The sequence below is a fragment of the Ursus americanus genome, chromosome 1 (genome assembly GCF_024610735.1).
Source record: "Ursus americanus isolate L20-20 chromosome 1, mUrsAme1.1.p, whole genome shotgun sequence".
Taxonomy (NCBI): domain Eukaryota; kingdom Metazoa; phylum Chordata; class Mammalia; order Carnivora; family Ursidae; genus Ursus; species Ursus americanus.
This window is the reverse complement of record NC_142127.1, coordinates 58,600,563-58,623,626: the sequence shown is the minus strand read 5'-3', so window position 1 is coordinate 58,623,626 and position 23,064 is coordinate 58,600,563. Positions and strand designations below refer to the sequence as shown.

The following is a 23,064-nucleotide window of genomic DNA, read 5'->3' as shown; positions in this document are numbered from 1 at the left end:
ATGTACCTTTGTGAGCAACTGTTTAAAAAATCCTAGCACATTCATATATTACACAACTAATTTTACCTGAATAAAATGTAACGTTTCATAAAACAAATTCTATACTACATAATAAAGTCAAACAGACCTTTCTCTGCGTTAAAGTGAAAGGAGCATCTTTCCATCGTGGGAGAAAATCTCATTATGTCTGCTTTTGAAGAGTTTTTTGACATTTATGTCACTGAAGCAACGAATACTTGATGGCCCCTAGAAGCACCAAATCAAATCACCATAGTTTCTCATGTGAAATACATGTTAATGTGGCCTAATTTTATATGCGTTTAGCCCTTAAGAATACAGTTTATATAAGAATTAAAACTAAAGAAAATACTTGAAATAAACACGTTACATTTGACAATTTTGAAAACTAGTTAAATTATATATAAAAAGATGAAACATTTTTTAAACTAATAAAATTGAGGAAGGGAGAATTTTTTTTGTCAATGTACTTAAATTTAAGAGAGATCACATCATTTTTCATCTTCTGATATCTCTAGTTATTATTTCTAATGAACATTATACACTTTAATTTTCCTCTGTTAAAGGAAATACATTTGGGTTTCTAAAAATGTAAATGAGAATTCATTGCAAGAAGTATTTGATGCCCTTCAACAGATGAATGGATAAAGATGTGGTTCATATATACAATGGATTATTACTCAGCCATCAGAAAGGATGAATACCCACCATTTGCATCAACATCGATGGAACTGGAGGGGATTATGCTAAGTGAAATAAGTCAAGCAAAGAAAGACAATTATCATATGGTTTCACTCATATGTGGAACATAAACAATAGCACAGAGGACATTAGGGGAAGGAAGGGAAAACTGAAGGGAGGGAAATCAGAGGGGGAGACGAACCACGAGAGACTATGGACTCCCGGAAACAAACTGAGGGTTTCAGAGGGGAGGGGGTGGGAGGATGGGGTAGCCCAGTGATGGATTTATTAAGGAGGGCATGTGTTGCAATGAGCACTGGGTATTGTATGCAAATAATGAATCGTGGAACACTACATCAAAAACTAACGATGTACTGAACGGTGACTAACGTAATAATAATAAAAAAGTATTTGATGCCATTTAAAAATATAACTACAACACATAAAGCTTGAAATCACTTGTTTTCTGCCTCCACTGTCAATGATAACAACCACTTAGTGATTATTTAAATTATTTTGAGTATTTATTAACCATATTTAATTGGCTTTGATAAAAGAATCTTCATAATAAGCAATTTGATTAGTGTGGTGAGGTGATACCCACACCCCCTTATAAGATGCACAAAGTAGTCCCAATTCTGCCAGGTGGGACCAGAAGTCTGCAACAGGGAAGCAGGGCTAGAGAGAAAGAATATCTATAACCATATTGCCATTTTTAAAAAACAATTTAGGAAAGTGTATGACAGTTATTGATTTTCACTAACACCAAATTAAAAATATCTCAATTGTAGCTCAGAAAGTCAGTGAGAGAATCACGATAAAAAAGAATATGTGTGATTTGATGAAAGAATGTATATTTTGTCTTTTTAAAGAAAATATTGTAGAACTTGGCAAACTAAAAAGGATGCAAACCGTGGGAGTAAATTTCTATTTCCATCCAGTAAAAGATTAACATTTCTGTAAAATATATTGATATGCTAAATTTTCTTTTTTTCATATGCTACATAAAATATTTAATGGCTTGTAGAAATATCAAATATTCTTGAACTAAACTAGCAAGCAGTCTTGAAGAAATCAGTATGTTAACAAACATATGGAAATCTCTTTGATTACTCTTGTATCTTGTATCTTGAATTTTCAAAGATAATCATCTTCAATTTTGAAAATTAAAAAGCCTTCCTGAGTATTCTCTCAAGTCTTCCCTCCCAAGACTCCATGACTCCTCAGGTCCTGGTAATTCATTACCCAGATATACCTCGAATCTGCTCACTTTCCCATCTCCCCTTCTCAATCCCAGTCTCCAGCTCTGTCATCTGCCATCAGAAATATGACAATATGGGGCACCTGGGTGGCTCAGTCATTAAGCGTCTGCCTTCGGCTCAGGGCGTGATCCCGGCGTTCTGGGATTGAGCCCCACATCAGGCTCCTCTGCTGGGAGCCTGCTTCTTCCTCTCCCACTCCCTGTGCTTGTGTTCCCTCTCTCACTGCCAATCTCTCTCTCTGTCAAGTAAATAAATAAAATCTTTTAAAAAAAAAAGAAAAGAAATATGACAATAGCTTTCCAGTTGGGCCCCCACTTCCTCAACTGCCCTCTCCAAACAAGTCATTTTACAGTGATGTTTTAAAATATAAATTAGTCCCTGTCACTCCTAAACTTAGAACCATCTGACGGTTTTGCATTTACTTGGTATTAAGTGCGACTTTGGTATCATGGTTTTGCAGGATTTGGCACCTTTTTACCTCCTTGCTTCATCAAATGCTACCTTCATTTTGACTGAATATTGTTCTGATTTCGACCCCATGAACATCCCTAACTCTTTCTCCCCTTGAGACCATTAATCCTGTTATGCCCTCTACCAAAGATTTTCCCTGCCCTTGCCCATGGCTGGCCCTTCCTGTCTTCCCAAATGTCTTCCCTGACCACTCTGTACAGTGTTCATCACTTTGTCTATCCTGACCAGTGGTTTACCTCACAGCACTGAGTGCTGTTTGTAATCATGTATTTTTTATTTATTGCCCCTCTTCACTGTTCAGTAAGCCTCACGAAAGCAGCAACGGTCTTTTCTTGTTCGCCACTGGTTTCTTACCTAATGCAGTGTCTGACATAAGATAGTTTTTGGTTTTTGTGTTTTTTTGAGTTTTTGAATTACACATTGCAACTCTAGTAAAAACTTCCAAAAATAGTTCACCATATTTCCAGTTGGACTTTCACCACCTGCAGGAGCCCAGGAAATTCATTGTTCTTTTTCAGCAACTTGTAATATATCAGCTATTTACTCAAGTGTGAGGCAGCTGTATTAAAGTTTCCCCCTCACGGATTCCGATCCCAGTCATCCTCATTTTTTTGCCCTAATATTTTGTTCCCGATTATAGGATTAGAAAAGATAATGGGGAAGTTTATGGTGACTAACATAATATAATAAAAAAAATTAAAAAAAAAGAATTGTAGCCAACAGCAGTGGCTGCAGAGTAGTGAGAACAGTAACGTTAATTATAATCATGGCTTTCTTGTAATGAGCACTTATGCTAGGCATTTATATCATTTACTCTTCACAAAAAGTTTATAATTATCCTCATTTTACAGATGAGTGACATTAAGTAGTTTTACAAAGATCATATAGCTAGTGAGTGGCTAGTCTGAGATTTAAAGCATGTCTTCTGGAAGCCTGGGTGGCTCAGTCGTTAAGCGTCTGCCTTCGGCTCATGGCGTGATCCCGGGGTCCTGGGATCCAGCCTTGCACCGGGCTCCCTGCTCTGTTGGGAGCCTGCTTCTTCCTCTCCCACTCCCTCTACTTGTGTTCTCTCTCTCGCTGGCTGTCTCTCTCTCTGTCAAATAAATAAAAAAGTAAATAAGTATGTCTTCTCTTTGCTACATCCTACTGCCTTTCTGTGCCATGAAGTCACACGGATTGAAAGTTACTTAATTTTTTAAATTTCTTACTCCTGATCATTGTATTGACCTTATTTTCCTAGTCCATTATCCTTTTGTTTCCCCTGTCTCTCCATTTTTTAGTGATAATGACTAGAAAAATAGAAAATACTGTTGTCTCAAAAAAAAAAAAAAAACCCAAAAAGCTAAATATCATTATTGACAATAATTATTTTCTGGGTCTGTTATAGTGCAATTACTAATTTCCTTGCCCTGCAAGACTACAATAATTATGCCTATCTCAGTGGAGTAATTAATGTATTTTTATTTATAAAATGCTCTGAAATCTTCCAAGAGAGAGAATAAGGATAATTTTTTATTATAACCTATTACCCATATTCAAAAATTATTTAGAGTCATTTAAAATAAACATTAAATGGAAATAGTGAAATACTGGGGCGCCTGGGTGGCACAGTGGTTAAGCGTCTGCCTTCGGCTCAGGGCGTGATGCCGGCGTTGCAGGATCGAGCCCCACATCGGGCTCCTCCGCTATGAGCCTGCTTCTTCCTCTCCCACTCCCCCTGCTTGTGTTCCCTCTCTCACTGGCTGTCTCTATCTCTTTCAAATAAATAAATAAAATCTTAAAAAAAAAAAAGAAATAGTGAAATAAAGTAATAAGTCTCTGTGATAAAATGGGGAAATATTTTATCAAGAAAGCCTAGACTAGAGATATACATAAATGCAATATTTTAATTCTGAGCTTTCAAGAAGTCAAGATTAAAAGAGAAACATGAGGGGTGCCTGGGTGGCTCAGTTGGTTAAGTGACCATCTCTTGGCTTTTGGCTCAGGGTCCTGAGATGGAGCCCCGCATCAGGCTTCCTGCCCAGCGGGAGTCTGCTTGTCTCCCTCTCGCTCCACCCCTACCCCAGCTGGCATTCTCAAATAAATAAATAAATCTTTAAGAAGAGAGAGAGAAACATGAATTATTTGGCATTTATTATCTTTAAGAGAGAGGTTTTACATAGAAACTAAGTAATATGTCTTATGGATTTTTAAGACATAAGGTACGTTGAATCAAAAAGGTTAGTGTCTATGGGTGCCTAGGGGGCTCAGTCAGTCAAGTGTCTGATTCTTCATTTTGGCTTAGGTCATGATCTCAGGGTCAAGAAAGCGAGTCCTGCCTCAGGTTCAGTACTCAACACGGAGTCTGCTTAAGATTCTCCCTCCCTCTCCCTCTGCCCCTCCCGCTTGTGCTCTCACTCTCTCTCTCTCTAAAACAAATAAATTTTTAAAATCTTAAAAAAAAAAAAAAGGTTAGTGTGTTCTGTAGTGGTTTTATGAAATTGCAAAATATTTTCCAAATGACTATTTCTTATATTGACCTCCCTCATATAAACTAATGATGTAATCATTAAATTATGACTTTGTTCAGGCATATAGTCTAGGAATGTAGCTTGCCAATGGACTAACAATATGGAAATGAAGGGACGTTATTCATAGTTAATTCTTTCTTCCCAGGACTTTTTAGATGAACCATGTATCTTCCAGTTCTGAATAAAAGTCTATGCTATTCCTACGCATTGGGGTATCACATTGGTTTTCTTGTCACATGAACTAACGGAAGAGTTTCATATATTGGGTTTATGTCATTTTCGTTGCCCATCAGAAGATCCGGCAAATTACTAATTAATAAACATACTTCCACTGGTGCTATTATAAAAATGGAAATAACTTTGTTCTGCATAATGTTTCTTAATTTTTATTAAGTGACGGTTTAAACAAACTTCAGCAATTTTTGTCAATACGGTCTGCCCTAATATTTTTAACTTTAAAAAAGGAAGCTGTGTAAATTCTGATGATACTACATATTCTCTAATTTCCATTTTATTAAAAAAAGAAGAAGAAGAAGAAAGAAATCCATAAAGGAAATATTTTGATGACATTCAGCTTCAAGACCAAAAATTTTGGCACATAAATGGATGCAAAACAAGAATATTCCGTCATTGATATGGTGGTATGCCAGAAAGCTTTGTTGCACATACGAAGAACAGTCTGTTTTAATAGGGATGAAGCAAAGAAAAAGATGTCAATCATATTGACTTAGTAGGGTGCTTGTGTGTAGATGAATTCATATTAACATATGTCACATTGTAGATTCTCAATAAATGGTGACCATAGTTATCATTGTTGCTACAAAGAGAGCCTGTAACTAATGATAAAAGGTGAACATGCCAAAAGTAATCTTTCCCCTTATATTTAAAAAAGTAGTTGAAAACTTTGAATAAATGAGTCTTATATATACACTTATTTTTCTTTTTCAGAATGTACAGAAAGTCCTATCACATGGTTGGTTTGGTATATCCAGAAGCTGTCATAGTAACATTAAAGGTGAAATAATTTCAGTTATTTTAATTTTTCAAATAGTCATGTTTTCAAATCTTCTTAAAATGGCTGGGCAAAAATGAGAATAGGTCTTTGCTACAACATGTCCTAAGTTCCAAATCATGACTCATTGTAGACTTATATGAGGATTGATTTACACTAATGTCACATTATAGGATATTAATTACTCCTTGGATCTTGTGAGATTTTGATTTCGTCAACTATGAGCACAAATATTACTTATTTTTTTATTTTTAATAACCTTTAGAAACCAACACAATATTTTAGTATGAGAGAAAGTAAACACTTTTCTAAAATATAGTACAGAGAAAATGTATAAATTAACAGGTTAAGGAAGGAAATATCACCAGTAAAGAATATTTTTAGTTAAATAGTTCTTACTTCCTGAGATACCTTCTTGTCTTATTTGTCCTCAATGAAGCATCTGCAGTAGTTTATAAATGTGAATCATCATTGTTGATAAAAATCCCCCAAAGTGGAAAACTAACCTTTTACTCAATGGGAAACCCCTGACAGGAACTATAAATAGCAGCCTCCTAACAATCTGAACTAATTCTTGTGTTAGCTTTAGAATTTGATAAAAGATTTGTTGGCCTCATTTAAGCTTTACTAATGGTAAAATGTCTTCTAACACAACCTTCAGAGATTTTAAATTTACAAACAGATAAAGCAAGTGTTTGGGGATCAAATCAGGGCCAAATGCAAGGAATTTAACAAAGGCATACAAGCAAATCAAAAAATATTTCCTTGGTGTTTTCAAGTGATTAAAAATACCATTTGAAGCTGTTATCACAATTTTCAAAAGCAGTATTTTTAAAAGAGACTGTTTGAATACTATTTATCAGATTCTCAGTTTAGTTTCAGCATGTTATAGTACAGATCATTGTCTTCTGTAAAAATGTATTAAATGAATGAAGTTCTAAATAATCCCAGCTCAAATTTAAAATTAATGCATAATTTTAAGGTTGCCCTATTCAATACTAAACCTGCTGTGTGTATGTAAACACACACTTTACTAAGAGTGTCTAATAATCATTAAAACTGTTGTATTTCTTCAAATTTTTAAAATTTCAGTGATTTATTTAGTATTGGAGCTCCCACTTTATGTGAAAACCTCCTTAGTGTATAGGACTGATTTCACTTCTTACAAGTCCATTTTGTGAACCCCTCCACAAGTTTTCAACCCGGAATTACCTAAAGCAAAAATCATGAGGTAGCTGGAATGGTTTGGCATAGCTCTCATTGCTTACTCTCCCACTGTCAGTGGATTTTTTTCCAAGGGTATGTATGTGTTTCCCTATATGCCTGACCACTTCCCTAGGGAATCGCCTGAAATGCTATAATTACTTTCCTCCTCCTTCTCCTCAATCAAAAGACTCACTTCCTTTTCCTTTCCATCTGTCCCTGGAGGAAAGTATACATGAATCAGCCAAGGTTAGAGTGAGTAATAAGGTGGAATATACTTAAAAGCAGACATAAAATATCAAAGCTTTAAATCAAAGAATGAACTCTTATGGTGGAATTTCAAGCCATGTAGAATGTAGTGGGTGAGAAAGAGAAGTGGGGCTCCTTTCCCCTATCCCTCCATTGATATCACCCTCATAACCCGTAATTCTACCTTAAAATGAAGCCCACTCTGGGCAAGTGATTTATGGCATGAATTTGAAGAGAGATTGAGAATAAGATCAGTATTATAGTGTTATCAGGTTTATTACATCAAGTTTGATAACTTTGGGATTAGGGGGAAGATTTTAAAACTTACATTACACATTATGGCCTCACTTTTGTGAACCCATGGATACTAAGTGGCTCTGTCATATAAATATAGTCTGATGTTCTAAATCAAAACGTAGCCTGGTAAATCTATAATGCCTGATCTCTCCAAGAATTTTTCATAGAAAGAAACAACTATATCATATTGCCATCTAAAGTATTTACTCCTTTTTTTTTACAGGACGTTGATAAATGGTCTTTTGATGTATTTGCTTTAAATGAAGCAAGTGGAGAACACAGTCTGAAGTTTATGATTTATGAACTGTTTACCAGATATGATCTTATCAATCGTTTCAAGGTCAGAAACATGGAACAAAAATGAAATGCTCTTAGAATTAGTTATCTGAATAAGAATGAAAATGCAGAACATCGAGTCATTAATCAATGCATTTTATAATGTTTCTAGTTGGCAGGTCACAGAACTAGGGGGATGAGTTCACCACATGCTATAGCCATTTTCCACGACTCACTGACATATATCCACACGGAGATCATGAGGCCATTGTAGCCTCATTGCAATGTTTTTAAGAAATATGATCTCCTGTGTTCCTAAAACACAGATTGAACCTTTCTTGGCAGCTTTTCTTAAACTGAGATGAAAGGGCTTTTAATTAATTTCATTTTAGAGCCATTTAAGCAGCAGATTTGATCCAGATTTCTGAGCATTCTGCAACCTGTACCTTTCATCATTACCAGTGGAATCACGGAAATTTTAGAGCTAGAAGTACTGGGAGGTCATTTATTTTAATCCCTTGTATTACAGATAGAAAAACTAGACATCACCAATTGTAACTGGGAATTTTACCCTTTTAAGCAGTAGCCTTCTGTCTTGACTCTGAAAGATACAAACATTCACAGACGACAGTATGGGTAAGAATGTTAGTTCATCTATCTTAGTTAAACAGCTGGGGGTTACGATCTTTCTTAGGATTGAAAGCTAACAGGTTAATGAAATAGTTTTTCAGAACAACCTACATTTAACTTCAAAAAACTGCTGCCCACATCTGACACAATTGTGTCCCACCCCAAACATTGTTGTGCTCATGTTGATTTAGTGCTACTATTTTAGTCAAAATATAATCATAATTATTACTTTTTGCAGATTCCTGTTTCTTGCCTAATTTCCTTTGCAGAAGGTTTAGAAGTTGGTTACAGCAAGTACAAAAATCCTTATCACAATTTGATTCATGCAGCTGATGTCACTCAAACTGTGCATTACATAATGCTTCATACAGGTATCATGGTAAGAAAGTTTTTATTACCGAAGTTTGTTGGTTTGTAATATCAAATTCCTTTCTCCTACATTGCCATTGTCCCACATTGCCATTGTCCTTTCAATACCCACAGGAGTATTATAAGTGATGATCTTTTGGATTTTTGAGGGTTAATGAGTTATTCATAATATACATTTTCCGAAACATATTTTAACTCCATTAAAAAAAAAGATTCCCAGAGGCAAATGTAAATATACTGCCTATTTTCCAAAATTTGGACTCCAGAACATTTTTGTCTATAATTTTTTCCCCAAAGGAATCAACCAAAAAACCAAAAAGTGACCTAGATAAAGTCTTGGGATAAAAGTTAGTTATAGTGCTCTTCCCTCATATTATCATGTTCTCCCAAGCTGACTTCTGTGGAGTTTTCTTTTTTACTTGAGTTGATAATCACAATCAAATCCTAATATAGGGATTTGGGAAATTATTTATGTGAATTTTTCCAAATTCTCCTTCCTCTTCTTTGTATATAAATGAATCAATGAATAAGTAAATAAAAGATTGAGCAATGCAATCCCAGGACAACAACAAGTAAATGTTAGGAATTCTGACTCTGCCTGGAATTTCTGTAATATCTCAGAGTTTAGGGTGACTCCCAGAAAGTGAAAAGGAAGGAGCAACTCTTTCTTCTTAAAATTCCACACTGAGGTGGGTTCAAAGGGGTATAGGCCATATGAGATGCCCAAATCTTGGTACCTTCTTGATTCCTTATGTGTCAGCCTATGCTGAAGTGGTGCCATAAATTGCCTTTAAGAAGAATGTTCCATCAAATCCCATAATATGCAGTGCCTATATATTTTGACTTCAGAAATCACACACCTGTTCTATTGGGTCATTGGCACTCAGATCTATGTAACTAATACTCTTTGGGGGCCAGAGATCCTCAATACCTCATCTGTCCACACCAGAGACTAGTCCTACTCTGGTCCCATGCAAAGTTCCTAGGGCCACAGTATATTGTCCTGAAGATCTTGAAAACTGACAACAGTTATATGATTCTTCAACTTTATTATATAAATTTTCATATGAATTTTCTTTTTCCCCAAGAAACTATAGTGTTTTGTTTGCTATACACACAATCCATTTTCAGTGGTTCATCCAGTAGTGTCTCATATGATGATTGAAGAAATTGTTTACTTCTCTTCTTCAGCTTTCTTTGCTTCCAAAATGTTTCTTATCCATCAATGCCTTGGGCTCAGATCCCACTCCTAACCCATGTTTTGATTATCTGTTGCTCCACAATTTAATGGCTTAAAACAACAACTTAGCAATAACTCTCAAGGGTCTGTAGTTACAAGGGTCCCAACTAGCAGGTTCTCATTTGAGGTCGTTGATGGGCTTATAGTCAGCTAGCAACCATAGCTGAAGACATCTGAGAACATCACTGGGCAAGATGTCCATGGTGGTTCATTCACATAGCTGGCAGCTGATAATGGCTAATGGCTAGGAGCTCAACTTTTAAGAAAGGCTTTTAATAAAGGATTTTCTTGAAATCTCACCACCAATTCAACAGAAATCAGCACTCTACCACAAAATTACAAAGTAATGTACCCTGTTTTGGAGTTAAGTCCTATTTGGGGGAGGCAGAAATCTCAAAAACCGTTATGCAGTAGCATGAGCCCCTTGTGACCTTGTAGAAGGCCGAACTGTATGTGTTGTCAACCTCATACCTTGTGTTTTCCTATTGTAAGGTATAAATGGTCTTCATAGACTTATGGTATGAATGTGCCCATTGGCTGAGATCAGATGCAGTCATGGCTAGACTTCCTTGGTCCTAGGTTGAAGCTTACTCACTCTTCTTTCCAGGACTCTGATTTGACACATAAAAGGAGGAAGTAGAAGTTAACAATAATAAGTAGAAAATCAAGCATGCAAAGACATAGCTTTAAAATATTATAAGCTTTTAGAAAGTAGTATTACCTATAATTGTTTCTAGCATGTGTGCACAAACACACACACACAGGAATTCTTTTAAAGTTCCTTTGCTTTAATAAGACTTCACTGTCACAGCTATATCTTGAGCTCTTGGCCTCCTGACAGCCGCAAATGCTATTATCCTTGAAAAAGTCACTTCAGCCTCTTCCTGGTTAGAGCTTCTTGCTGTTTCCATTCTAAGGCCTTGGTCTTGAATCTGATAGTGAGATAGTTTTCACTTTAAGTGTGGTATGTCCTCTTTCCTGAATTCTGTGGCTTTGAAAAAATTAACTGAGAAATGAAATATTTAAGTGATACTCTGAAATGGAAACTGAGGTGATTAAGTTTCTTCAGAACAAGATGGAATGGAAAAGTAATGTCTGCTTCAGTATAATCAAATATCTACTTAAATTATGAAATGCAATGAGAAGATATATACCATTTTATGCTGGGAGGTAACCAAAATTTCATCGTTTAAAAATACGTTTTGCTTACATACATTTCTTTTTCTTTTTCTTTTTCTTTTTGCTATCAGTATAAACAGAGCCAAATAAAGTCTCCTATTTTGCTTCAGAACCTCTCTTCTAAAGGTGACATTGAAGGGATGAAGGATGCTGTTTTATTGGTAAATAGGGAAATTCAAATTCATGATGTGACTTTTCCCTCAGGCTTGTGAGGAGGACTTGTTCCCGGATATAACAAGCCATTCCAACTTCTCTGGAAGACGGGAAATCTGGCCAGTCTGGCATGGCTCCTAGAAAGTTGATATTAGTAAAGATCACATAATCCATAATTTTCCAATCATAACAGAACTTCACTCTACTTTAGCAGGTTTCATTGGGGAACTGGTTTCTGATTTATTCATCCTTCAGCAACAATGTGTCAGTGGGCTATTTACTCATCCATTAGTTTGGCCATTACAAAAATAGTCTAGTGGAATACTGTCATTGTCATCTGAGATCAGGAAAATACATTTAAACTACAAGAAGTAATGAAAAATTTTATGATAGATGGTAAGAGGAAAGGCAAAATGAATTGTGAATTTATTGCCTATGTTGCCAAAACTTGGTTTCACAGCCAGCTTGATAGCTTTAGGGAAGTTATTTTAACAAGCTTTTCTTTAGATGACAAAAGTAGTGGTAGGGGAGTATTAATTTTCACACAGATGAATGCGTTGGTTCTTTGAAACAACAAAAATGTATTACAGAAATATCCATTTAGCTGAAACTCCTCGGATTTGATATGGGGAAGACTGGGTCACTGGCTTCAGTGTTTTAGTTGAAGCCCTGCCATTTCAGGACAGTCTTATCTGTGACATTTCTGGAGCACTCTAGTGGCAGCCCCAAACTGTCACGTGACTAATGCAGCCTGCCACCTGCAAAATGTTCTGAGGACCCGTGCCTGAAGGGGATTGTGATGAAGTTATTGTCCTTCAGTTTGTTACTGCCACATGGAATACCCTCAGCCTGGGAGCGGACCTGGCAGAGGAGAGTTGATGCTAGTACACCCTCTGTCTCTCTCTGTCCTTTGACAATTACCTTGTAGCCCTGTGCCAAGGTGACAGTGGTATGTGGTAGCTTAATCCATTTGCTAAAGAGCAAATCGCTTCACCAAATGCTGCCAAGCCACCTCCAAATGTCTCTCTGAATTTGAAATCTTCTGAGGGCCTTTGTAAAGGAACACTTGCATTTAAAGGCTCCTAACCCTGTGTTCTAACATTAAGAGTAGAAGAAAGAAAGATGATGTGAAATCTGTTTCCTTTGGAAATTGTAGTCCATTGACCACACCCAGGAATAGCCTCCCACACTCTGGAATGACTCAATTTTTCTCCAATCAATTTACAAAAAATATGCCACTATGTCTCTATTCTACCAACTATGTGGAAATTCTGTTCTTGCAAATAACTTCTCAGACAACAATGTTTGGAAGAGTGGAAAGAGTACAGGCTTTCAAGGCAATCAGACATAGGTTTGAAACCCTGTTCTACCATGACCTAGATCACTCACTCTCTAACTTGGTTTTCTTGTCATTAATATGTGGTTAATAATACTGACCATCCTGTAGGATGACAGTGAAGAGTCAACGATATCATATATGTAAAGCACCTAACCTAGTTCCTGAAACATAATAGGTATTAACACACATTGTAATATCAAAAATAATTATCAATTTATTTTTATCATATATTATTTTATTTTATGTATATTATGTATTAATATTATTGTAACACTTTCTGTACTGGATAAATTATAGCAAACTATGTCATCCCATTCAAAGGGCTAGAGAAAAAAGAGTCTAACTCTGTAATTTAGCTAAAAGTGTTGTTAATTATGCTGTTTTAGACACACCAGGAACTAACAGGTCAATGTGATTTTCTGACCTGAAATTCTCCCAACCTTATATACACACATACACTTTCTCTCTCACACACACAAACATACACACACACACTGAATAATTCAGATGTGGAAATTTACACCATAAGTCTTAAAGCTCTATTTAGAGCTTCTACCCATCAACATACCCAGTTAAACCATCTAGAAATTCTGCTTCTGAAGCCTTAGAAAAACGTATTCTGCATATTGCCTCCCTCAAGTAACGAATGCTGTTGTCATCCACAGAAGAAATATTGTGATCTCCGGAAGGAACAGAAACTTTGGAATCAGATTTTGGGTTGAATTCCTGCTCTGCCACTTGATAGCTACGTAACCTTTGGCAGGTTGACTCAATTCTTAAGGATTCAGCTTTGTTATCTGCCAAGTAAAGATAAAAATAACTATCTCATAAAAGGAAAACAAGATAGTTATACAGATTAAAAGAGACCATCTAGCTAAAATGTCCAGTCAATGTTAGTTCCATCTCCTTTCTTTCTGACATTATTATAAAAACTATTGATGGCAGTCAGCATGTCTCTATGATATAATTTGAGGACTGCTCATTTTAGAGTTAGTCTACCGGGGCATTTCTCTAGGCAAAATGCACACTGCGGTTTAGATGAAGCACAGTGTCTGCACTGCTCTTGACTCATCGTTTTAACCCTTTATGTCTGCCCATGAGGAATCAGAAGCATGTAGGTTATGTGCTGACCACTGTGCTAGTTGGGAAGAGTGATAGCACTCAGCCTCATTCTCTCTGGCATGTTCTCATGAATCACTTACAAAATCCATGAATTTAAGCAGTCATTTTCTGAATTGAAATTCTCATGTGGAACCAGTGTAAAATGAATGAACAATGAAGGAACTAAAAATCAGCCCAAAATTCTACTTTCACTAATACAAAATAGACATGCTTTTAAATTAAGTGTGAGAGTTCAACACTTCACTCTCTTCAAACTATTTTATAATTTAAACTTAATTATTAGGGCTATAGTGTGGCAATAAATAAGAGGAATTCATGGAGGAAGTACTATTTATGGGAAGCAGAGAATAATGAGACTAAAAACAGGAAATAAGTATAATCAATTTGACAGCTAGGAAGATAATAATTTTAAATACTTATGAGATAATCTATAATTAAAATCCATCTCTGCTGCCCTAATTTAATGTTTTTTATAATTGCGGCTTTATATTCTATATTATTGTAGGTATTAAATATTGCTGTTTTTTTAACCACAGTTAAATCTGTAAATCTTAAATATAATCAATAGGAAATACATAAGGGGCACCTGGGTGGCACAGTCTATTAAGTGTCAGACTCTTGGTTTTGGCTCAGGTCATGATCTCAGGGTCCTGGGATTGAATCCTGCATTGGGCTCCATATCAGCAAAGAGTCTGCTTAAGATTCTCTTCTCCTTCTGCCCATCCACCCAATATGCGCACTCTCAAATAAATAAATAAAATCTTTAGAAAAAAATAGGATATACTTAAGAAAATTGGCGACTTGTTTCTAGGATCAATTTTTTTTTTATATAAAACAATGAGTTTCTGGGAGTACAAAAGCTTGTTTAACTTCAATTGCTATTCATGTCATGGTGTTTAATTCCACAGTCTCATTGGGGACATTAGAGACTCAGTCCCACTTCAGTCTATTATAGAGGCCGTTCTTCCTTTTAATGACTCACAATTAAATGCACCCATAAACACAAAATAGCTAGTTATATCAACTCCCATTGGTTCTGAAAATCATTTCTGCTTCATCATCCAGCTGTGAGACATTTATTCTTGAATTGCAATCACTAAAGGTATGTTAGCTCACTATTATTTTCCAGACTCAATGCCTTCTACAGTGCATTTAAGGTAATAAGTTCAATAAAATGACAATTTTTCTGTATTTTACACAATGACAAGATTTGTGAAAGGCACAGTGAATACATTAACTTAAAAACTTCTCTTAAAATTCCACAGGGAATGATCACTAATTCTATTTTCATGGGAACTGTGACTGAGAGGGTAAATAACTTATTTGCCTCAGGGTCAACAAAGATTGAAAACCAGAATTGTCTGATTATCCATAGTCTCTTTCCACTACTCCTTACTACCTTCTCCTAATGCAAAACTGGTGAAATTCAAGTCAGGAGACAAATATTAAGTTCCTGCTATGTGCCAATTACCATGATAGGTTATGTGAAGAGGAGCAAAGATTAATAAGATCATGCCTTTGTCAATTATGAAATTCAACAGTTGTCACCTCTTGTTTTTGACTCATGGACCTACAATGGCTCCCTCTTGCATTTTACACAAAATCCAGATTCATCAGCTCTAATCAAAGTAGTCCATCAACTCTTCCCATAATCTGCACTCTCTTTCCATTCTCATTCCACTCGACTCTCCAACACAGTTGTACTGTTGGTGATTCAATTTCCATAGGGGCCGCTACAGTATCATTCTGCATTTGCTCTTTCTCCTTAGAATCTCTCTGTTCCTCACATTGCATTTAGGTACTAAACTTTGTCCATCCTTCTTCCAAGATCACTGCCATCAAATGGACATTCTATCTGCCCTTCAATTGTATCTTTTTCTGTGACCTTTTATCAAGTATGTATGTAGTTTACATTATATTTTTCTGTTGCTTTGTACAACTTAATTGTTTCAAGTAATGTGGAATGAGAATACTAAGAGCAAGCTTCATATCATTGGGATCCTCCATTCTTTCGATCAAGTACCGCCTACTTGTACCTCTATCTAATAGAACTTTCTGGGATGATGGAAACACTTTGCATCCGCACTGTTCCACACGGTAATTACTTGCCACATGTGACTATTGAGCAGTTGATGTGGCTTCTGTGCCTGGGAAAGTGAACTTAATTTTACTTAATTTTATTTATTTTCAGTTTAAGTGGTCACTTGTGGTTACCGTAATGGATAGTGTAGTAAAACTGTTATGTAAAATTTCAGTGATGAATAAACTACAAAATTATCTGAGTAGACTTACAATAGCAGAGAAATTTTATTAAACCATCCAGTTGATAACAGAAAGATCAATGTATATGAAGCAGGTGGTTTGAATTTATGTGAAAACACTTGTTCTATCTTTTATTATTAAGTTTAATTGCACAGTCAGGATATGTGTGTTATGAAGAGCAAATCTGGTCAATTCTTAGAAACTCTTACAAATCTTAATATAAAATAGAAAAGTGAAGTTCAGTTCTCTAATGAGCAAAGTGAATATTTTCAACTCTTAGGTGGAAAATTTTCTCATAGCAGGGTTTTCTACAAAAGTTGAGCTAAAGATATTTTAATGGTGTATGGGCCCTTATATTAAAAATTACTAAACTGTAATTGATTTCATGAGAGCCCAAATTTGTAAGTCTGTGAATTCAAAAATCCACACAGGGTTTACCTTTTAAATCATAGAAAATTACTCCTTTTCTGATTGGCAAGGAAAATTATAATGTCTGTATTTTGAATTTACAAGCTGTGAAACAATCATTGACCTCATGAAGCCTCCATTATGCACAAAGAATGTGAAACAGGAAGAAAAAATGTATTTGAAATCACTAAAAATAATTTAACATATTTATATGATTACTTATACTGGGTGCACAGAAAATCTCTTTTGTAGAAATACAACATGGCCTCGGCTTTCTAGATATGATAGTATCTTTCTTTAATTTACTAGCACTGGCTCACTGAACTGGAAATTTTAGCAATGGTCTTTGCCGCTGCCATTCATGATTACGAGCATACAGGAACCACAAACAACTTCCATATTCAGACAAGGTAAGTTATATAAAGTATAAACTTTTCTAACTTAAAATTTGAAATTTATTTTTCTACGTATTATTTATTTTTAAGAAAATTTAAAAAATAACAGTGAAGTTGTCTAGTAAGTAGTTTTAATGGATTTTAGCAAAATTCCTTAAGTTACAAACAATCAATTATTTACCAAGAAAACTGTATAAATATTTGGTGAGATATTTAGCAATTTAAAGAATGTAAAAATGCATCAGATAATTTCTCTCTGCCCAGAACTTATGCTTTGAACTATCACACAAGTCAGACGTCTACTGACTGAGATGAATCTCGCAACATATTATTTAAGGCATGAGTTTAGTATCATTATGTATTTGAAAGTAATAAAATTGTGCTTCTGAAAAAAAATCAAAGAAACCTTATTTCCAGGTTAGTGTGAAGTACTAAATTTACAATAATTAGAAAATGAGATTTTTAATGATGGTAATAATGGCAGTTATTAGAATCAAAATACCAGAGTGGAGATATATCTGTCTGCTAGGGCTGTTATCACAAATTCACAGATTGGGTGGTTTAAATAACAGAAATTTTCTCACAGTTCTGAAGTCTAGAAGTCCAAGAAGTGTCAGCAGGTTTGGCTTCTGTAGAAGCCTCTCTGCTTGACTTACAGGTGGCCACCTTCTCACTGTCTTCACATGGCTTTTTCTCTGTGGGTACACATTCTTGGTATCTCTTCTTCTTCTTGTGAGAACGTCACACATATTGGATTAGGCCACACCCTGATAGTCTTATTTAACTTTAATTACCTCTTCAAATGCCTTATCTCCAAATACAGTCACATTCTAAAGTACAAGGGGTGAGGACTTCAACATACGAATTTTGGGGTGACATAATTCATTTCATAACAGAAAGGTGCTCTGTGTTCTTTTTGGTTGCACAGAGATCTCAGTGCCTGGGAGGCAGTATGCGTCTAGGACCCATCGTGATCCAACTTTCTATATATAGGATCCTGACATTTCTCTAAGTCTTTCGCTAGTCAGAGATGCTTGAGATGGAGATGGAAGTTGAGAGACTGATGTTTCTCTGGAACTACTATAGAACCCTCCAGGCTTATTAAAGGAAAACTAAATTTATTTTTTTGTTTTTTTCTTTTTTTTTTTAATTAATAGACTTTATTTCTTAGAGCAGTTTTAGATTTATAGAAAAACTGAACAGAAAGTACATAGTTCCCATATACTCTCTTTCCCCACCCCCACAGTTTACCCTTTTGTTAACATCTTGCATCAGTATGGTACATTTGTTATAATGAACCACTACTGATAAATTATTATTAACTAAAGCCCATAGTACACATTAGAGTTTAGTCTTTGAGTTACACATTGTATGGGTTTTACAAATGTATAATTCCATGTATCCACCATTATAGTATCATACACAATAGTTTCACTGTCCTAAAACCCCCTGTGCTTCACCTATTCATTCCTCCCTTCCTTCCTACCCCCTTACACCTGACAACCTCTGGTTTTGTTAATATTTTATGGTTTTTCCTTTTCTAAAATGTCATATCGTTGAAATCCTATGATATGAAGCCTTCTCAGACTGGTTTCTTTCACTTAATAATATGCATTTAAGGTTCCTCATGTCTTTCCATGGCTTGATAGCTCATTCATTTTCATTGGTGAACAATATTCCATTGTATGGATGTGGCAGAGTTTGTTTCCTTATTTGCCTGTGAAGGATATCTTGGTTACTTCCAAATTTTGGAATAAAGGTTATGAATAAAGGGGCTATCAATATTCATGTGCAGATTTTTGTGTGATCTGTTCATTTGCCTTTTAATAGCAATATTTCTAACAATTTTACAGCTATAGGAAATTATTTTTTAATGTGGATATCATAGGAACATTTTATTAAAAGATTAGACATTTTTAGAGCTTTCAGTGACTACAGTGACAGAGCCACATTATGGATCATCTAGTCAAGGCCTCACAATTTAAAAAGTGAAAACAAAGACCGCAGGAGATGAAATGACCTATCTGTATGCATGTAGTCAGTTGATGACAGTGGGAGAATTGAGAAGCTGAGAAGAGGGACATTCTCAATCCAGTCTACTCATACAACCTGACCCCATGACCAAGGCAGATACATGAGCGTTCCAGTCTTCTATAGCCTGAAATGGGGTGGGCTTAGATAACATGGCCCCTTGATGGAGACAGAGGAATAGTTGAAATTCCAACAGTGAAATATTGAGGAAGGCATTCTGTCTATCCCCAGAGTCCCTGAGATTGACAGACTGTGAAGGGAAAAGGCAGACCTGGAGGTCTGGTCATGTGGAAAAGGATGTTATTAACCTACACATTTGCAGAGTAGAGGGAGCTATTCTGTTTTTGTGTCAAACATCAAAGCAAAGGTAGACCGTGCACATCATTTTTGTTTGCCTAAGGCTCTTCAACATCCATTGAATCCATAATGAGTAAGATTTTAATAAAGACAGCTTATTACTGAGCCGGGCCCTGTATTGGACTCCAGTTTTAGGAATTGGAGAAGGGAGCAAGTGATTGGTTACCCGTGAACATTTCTTGTTTCTACTCTGAAAAGTGAAGGCAATAGACTAGCCTTCTCCAGCGGCAGTGTCAGGGCATCACTTCTAGCTTTCTCCTTACTATCCATTTACAACTGATGAAGAGTCCTGACTTACATATGCTTTGGACTGCAGAGAAGGAGAAAAAAAATGGAGAAAAAAGAAGAGGAGGAGGAGGAGAAGGTGAAGTAAAGAAAGAGGAGAGGGAGGAAGAAGAATTCATTTTCCCCCCAATTTTACATTAAGAAACTCTGTATATAAAGGGAAGAAAAGGGCTAGTATTTTATTTATTTTCTTAGAAATTGCTTACTGGGATCAATTTAAAGGATTAATTATACAAGAATTTGAAATTTCTATGAACGAAAATGTTGTAATGACCATAAATGCAACAATATAACGTGCTTTTAAAACTCTATCACCTTTACATTTTGTCCAAGAAAAAATAAGGTCTTACATTACAAGTATCAATAATTCTATTGTATTTTATATAATTCATTGTTACTTGGATTTAGAATGCTTTTCTCATGTGGAAAACTATATGCTGGATAATGCAAACTAAAAAATAATTTAGAACATAGTACAATGCTAGATTTGAGTTCAATACAGACATTATAATTCATGAAATCCTTGAAAGTGTAAATAAATGGATATAATTTCTTTTTTGTGAAAAGAAAATACCGAGCTACCTGTTACCATGGATACTGAATGTTGCTTAGAGTTTTGTTCTTTTCTTAGCAGTCAAAGACCATCTCAAACATTAAGATGGTGCTTTATTCTCAGAATCTTATTGGATTTATGAGACAAAATCATAATAGTTTGCTACAATTAAATCTGATTCAAAGATACATCTTTGCCTGCTGCTGAAAGTAAAAGACAGTGATACTTGGAGCCATGTCATGTAATTATGCTGCCATGGCTAGATTTGAGGCCAGATGATACAAATGTTGTATGATTTACAAGCCAGTTTTCCCATGATCTGAGTGAACTTCTGGAGATACTTGGGTAAGATATATTCAGTTCTCTCTTAAGGTTTGCAGGTATACTTTTCTGTATACTGAGTTATGATTATTGGCTAAAGAATTTTTAGGCCATAGTTGAGATGAAAAGAAATCTATTTTGGAATTATGTACCATTAGCTAACTACATATGTTTTTCTACTTTTATGACAGTTCTAGAAACAAAAGATGAAGTAATTGTTCTGCCTCCTAGGCCATTTTCCCTATGTTGGATTAATAATAAAGCTTGGTTTATTCAGTAGATTATTAGATACAGATCTCAAATAGGTTACTTGCAACCAAAACCAGGTTTCTTTAGTTCTTTCTTTTATTTATCCTTGCCTATTCTTTGGTAAACGTTCAGTGGTAAAGTCAGTTCTATAACCAGTACTACTGACTGAAAAGCCTAAAACAGTAAGTCTTAGTGAGGTAGTTGCAGTGCTGACAGAGTATATGTCTACTACAAGGAAGGAAAAATGAAGAGTCTGCGCATTGTGGCAAGTGGAAGCAAAGGTGCACAGGTTTTAACTTGACTTTCCTTTTGCTATTTTTGTTGCTTTCAATTTGGCAACCTATATGAGTGGATTTACCATTTTAATACATTATACATAGTGGCCCTGCTTCCATTCCACACTTGCAAAATGATCTGTCACCCTAAGAGGACAGAGGAAGAAGCCAGGGCTCCATTATACAGATCTGAGAATGCTTGGAACATTTCATACTTTATGCTGGAACACTAAGTTCAACAATGCTACTTGAAGTAGTTTATTTGCTCGAATGATGTGGAAATATGGACAGGTGAAAAGCAAAAACTTCCCTTGACGAATTTATCATTTCAAAATATAATGTTTATTATAAATTGGTGGTAAAACACACATTTTAAATTTGGGTTTTTTTTTAAGTTTTCTCAGTTAATTTAATGCTGTAGGAGCTAAATATTCAGATTGAATCACAACATAAGGGAGAAAAAAACTAAAATCATAAATAGATCAAATGATTTTCATCATCCCCTCCACCCTCCATCCAAAGTAATTTTATTCCAAGAGAATAGCAAATAGTTGGTAATCAACTATCTGGAATGGTTTGATTCATCAGCAGAAGGATTGATTCATTCAATGATTGAATGAGGATATCAGTTAATTTTTTTTTTCTCTGTTTGACATATCTAGATTATCTTACAGGTATCTGGATTACAAACTGTAAGAAAAAGGGATAAGTATATTCAAACTATGATAATTAAAAGTAAGCTAAGCACTATGACCAAATGGGTGAATTAAGGAAATCATCATATCAACATGTTAAAGAAGAAAAACACATGATCATATCAAAATGCAGAAAAGGCATTTGACAAAATCCAACACCATTCATGATAAAAGTGCTTAGCAAACTAGGAATAACAGAGACCTTTCTCAACTTGATAAAGAAGATCTACAACAAACTAACAATGAACCTCACACTTAACAGTGAGAACCTCGAAGCTTTCCCATTAAGGTCAGGAACACGGCAAGGATGTTCTCTCACTACCTTTTTTTAACATCGTAGTGGAAGTCCTAGTTAATGCAATAAGGCAATGAAAGGAAACAAAAGGTATAGAGACTGGGAAAGAAAGCATAAAACTGTCTTTGTTCTCAAGTTACATGATAATCTATATAGAAAATCCAAAAGAATTGACAAAAAATTCCTAAAACTAATAAGCAATTATAGCAATTTTGCAGAATGTAAGGTTAGCACACAAAATTCAGGCAGTTTCCCATATGCCAGTGATGAACAAGTGGAATTTGAAATTAAAATCACAATATCATTTACATTAGCATCAAAGAATTGAAATACTTAGGTATAAACCTAACAAAATATGTATAAGATGTATATTAGGAAAACTGCAAAAATCTGAGGACAGAATTCAGAGAAGAACTAAATCAATGGAGAGGTATTCCATGTTCACGGTAGGAAGACTCAGTATTGTCAAGACGTCAGTTCTTCTCAACTTGATCTATAGATTCAAAGCAATCCCAGTCCAACTCCCAACAAATTATTTTGTGGATGTTGACAAGCAGATTTAAAGTTTATATGGGAAGGCAAAAGACCCAGAATAGCCAACACGTTACTGAAAGAGAAGAACAGAGTTGGAGAATTGATGCTATCTAACTTCAAGACTCACTATAAAGCTATAGTAGTCAAGATAGCGTGGTATTGGTAAAAGAATAAACAAATAGATCAGTGGAACAGAAGAAAGATCCCAGAAATAGACACACATAAAATATAGTCAACTGATCTTTGATAAAGGAGCAAAGGCAATGCAATAGGCCAAAGATAGTCTAGTCTCTTCAACAGATGAATCTGAAACTATGGAACATGCAAAAAAATAAATCTAGACACAGACCTTATTCTCCTCACAAAAACTAACTCAAAATGGATAGACCTAAA

General features: G+C 35.3%; 1 protein-coding gene across 7 annotated transcripts in view; it reads left to right on the top strand.

Moving 5' to 3' along the window:
* PDE1A (phosphodiesterase 1A) overlaps positions 1-23,064 on the top strand; it is a 324,675-nt gene that overhangs the window by 251,448 nt on the left and 50,163 nt on the right. For all 7 annotated transcript variants that reach the window (XM_087861882.1, XM_087861881.1, XM_045806257.2 and 4 more), the window contains 4 exons: positions 5,891-5,957; positions 7,927-8,043; positions 8,848-8,988; positions 16,991-17,091. In XM_087861882.1, the coding sequence (XP_087718008.1) occupies positions 5,891-5,957; positions 7,927-8,043; positions 8,848-8,988; positions 16,991-17,091 (426 nt within the window). The remainder of the gene's footprint in view (positions 1-5,890; positions 5,958-7,926; positions 8,044-8,847; positions 8,989-16,990; positions 17,092-23,064) is intronic.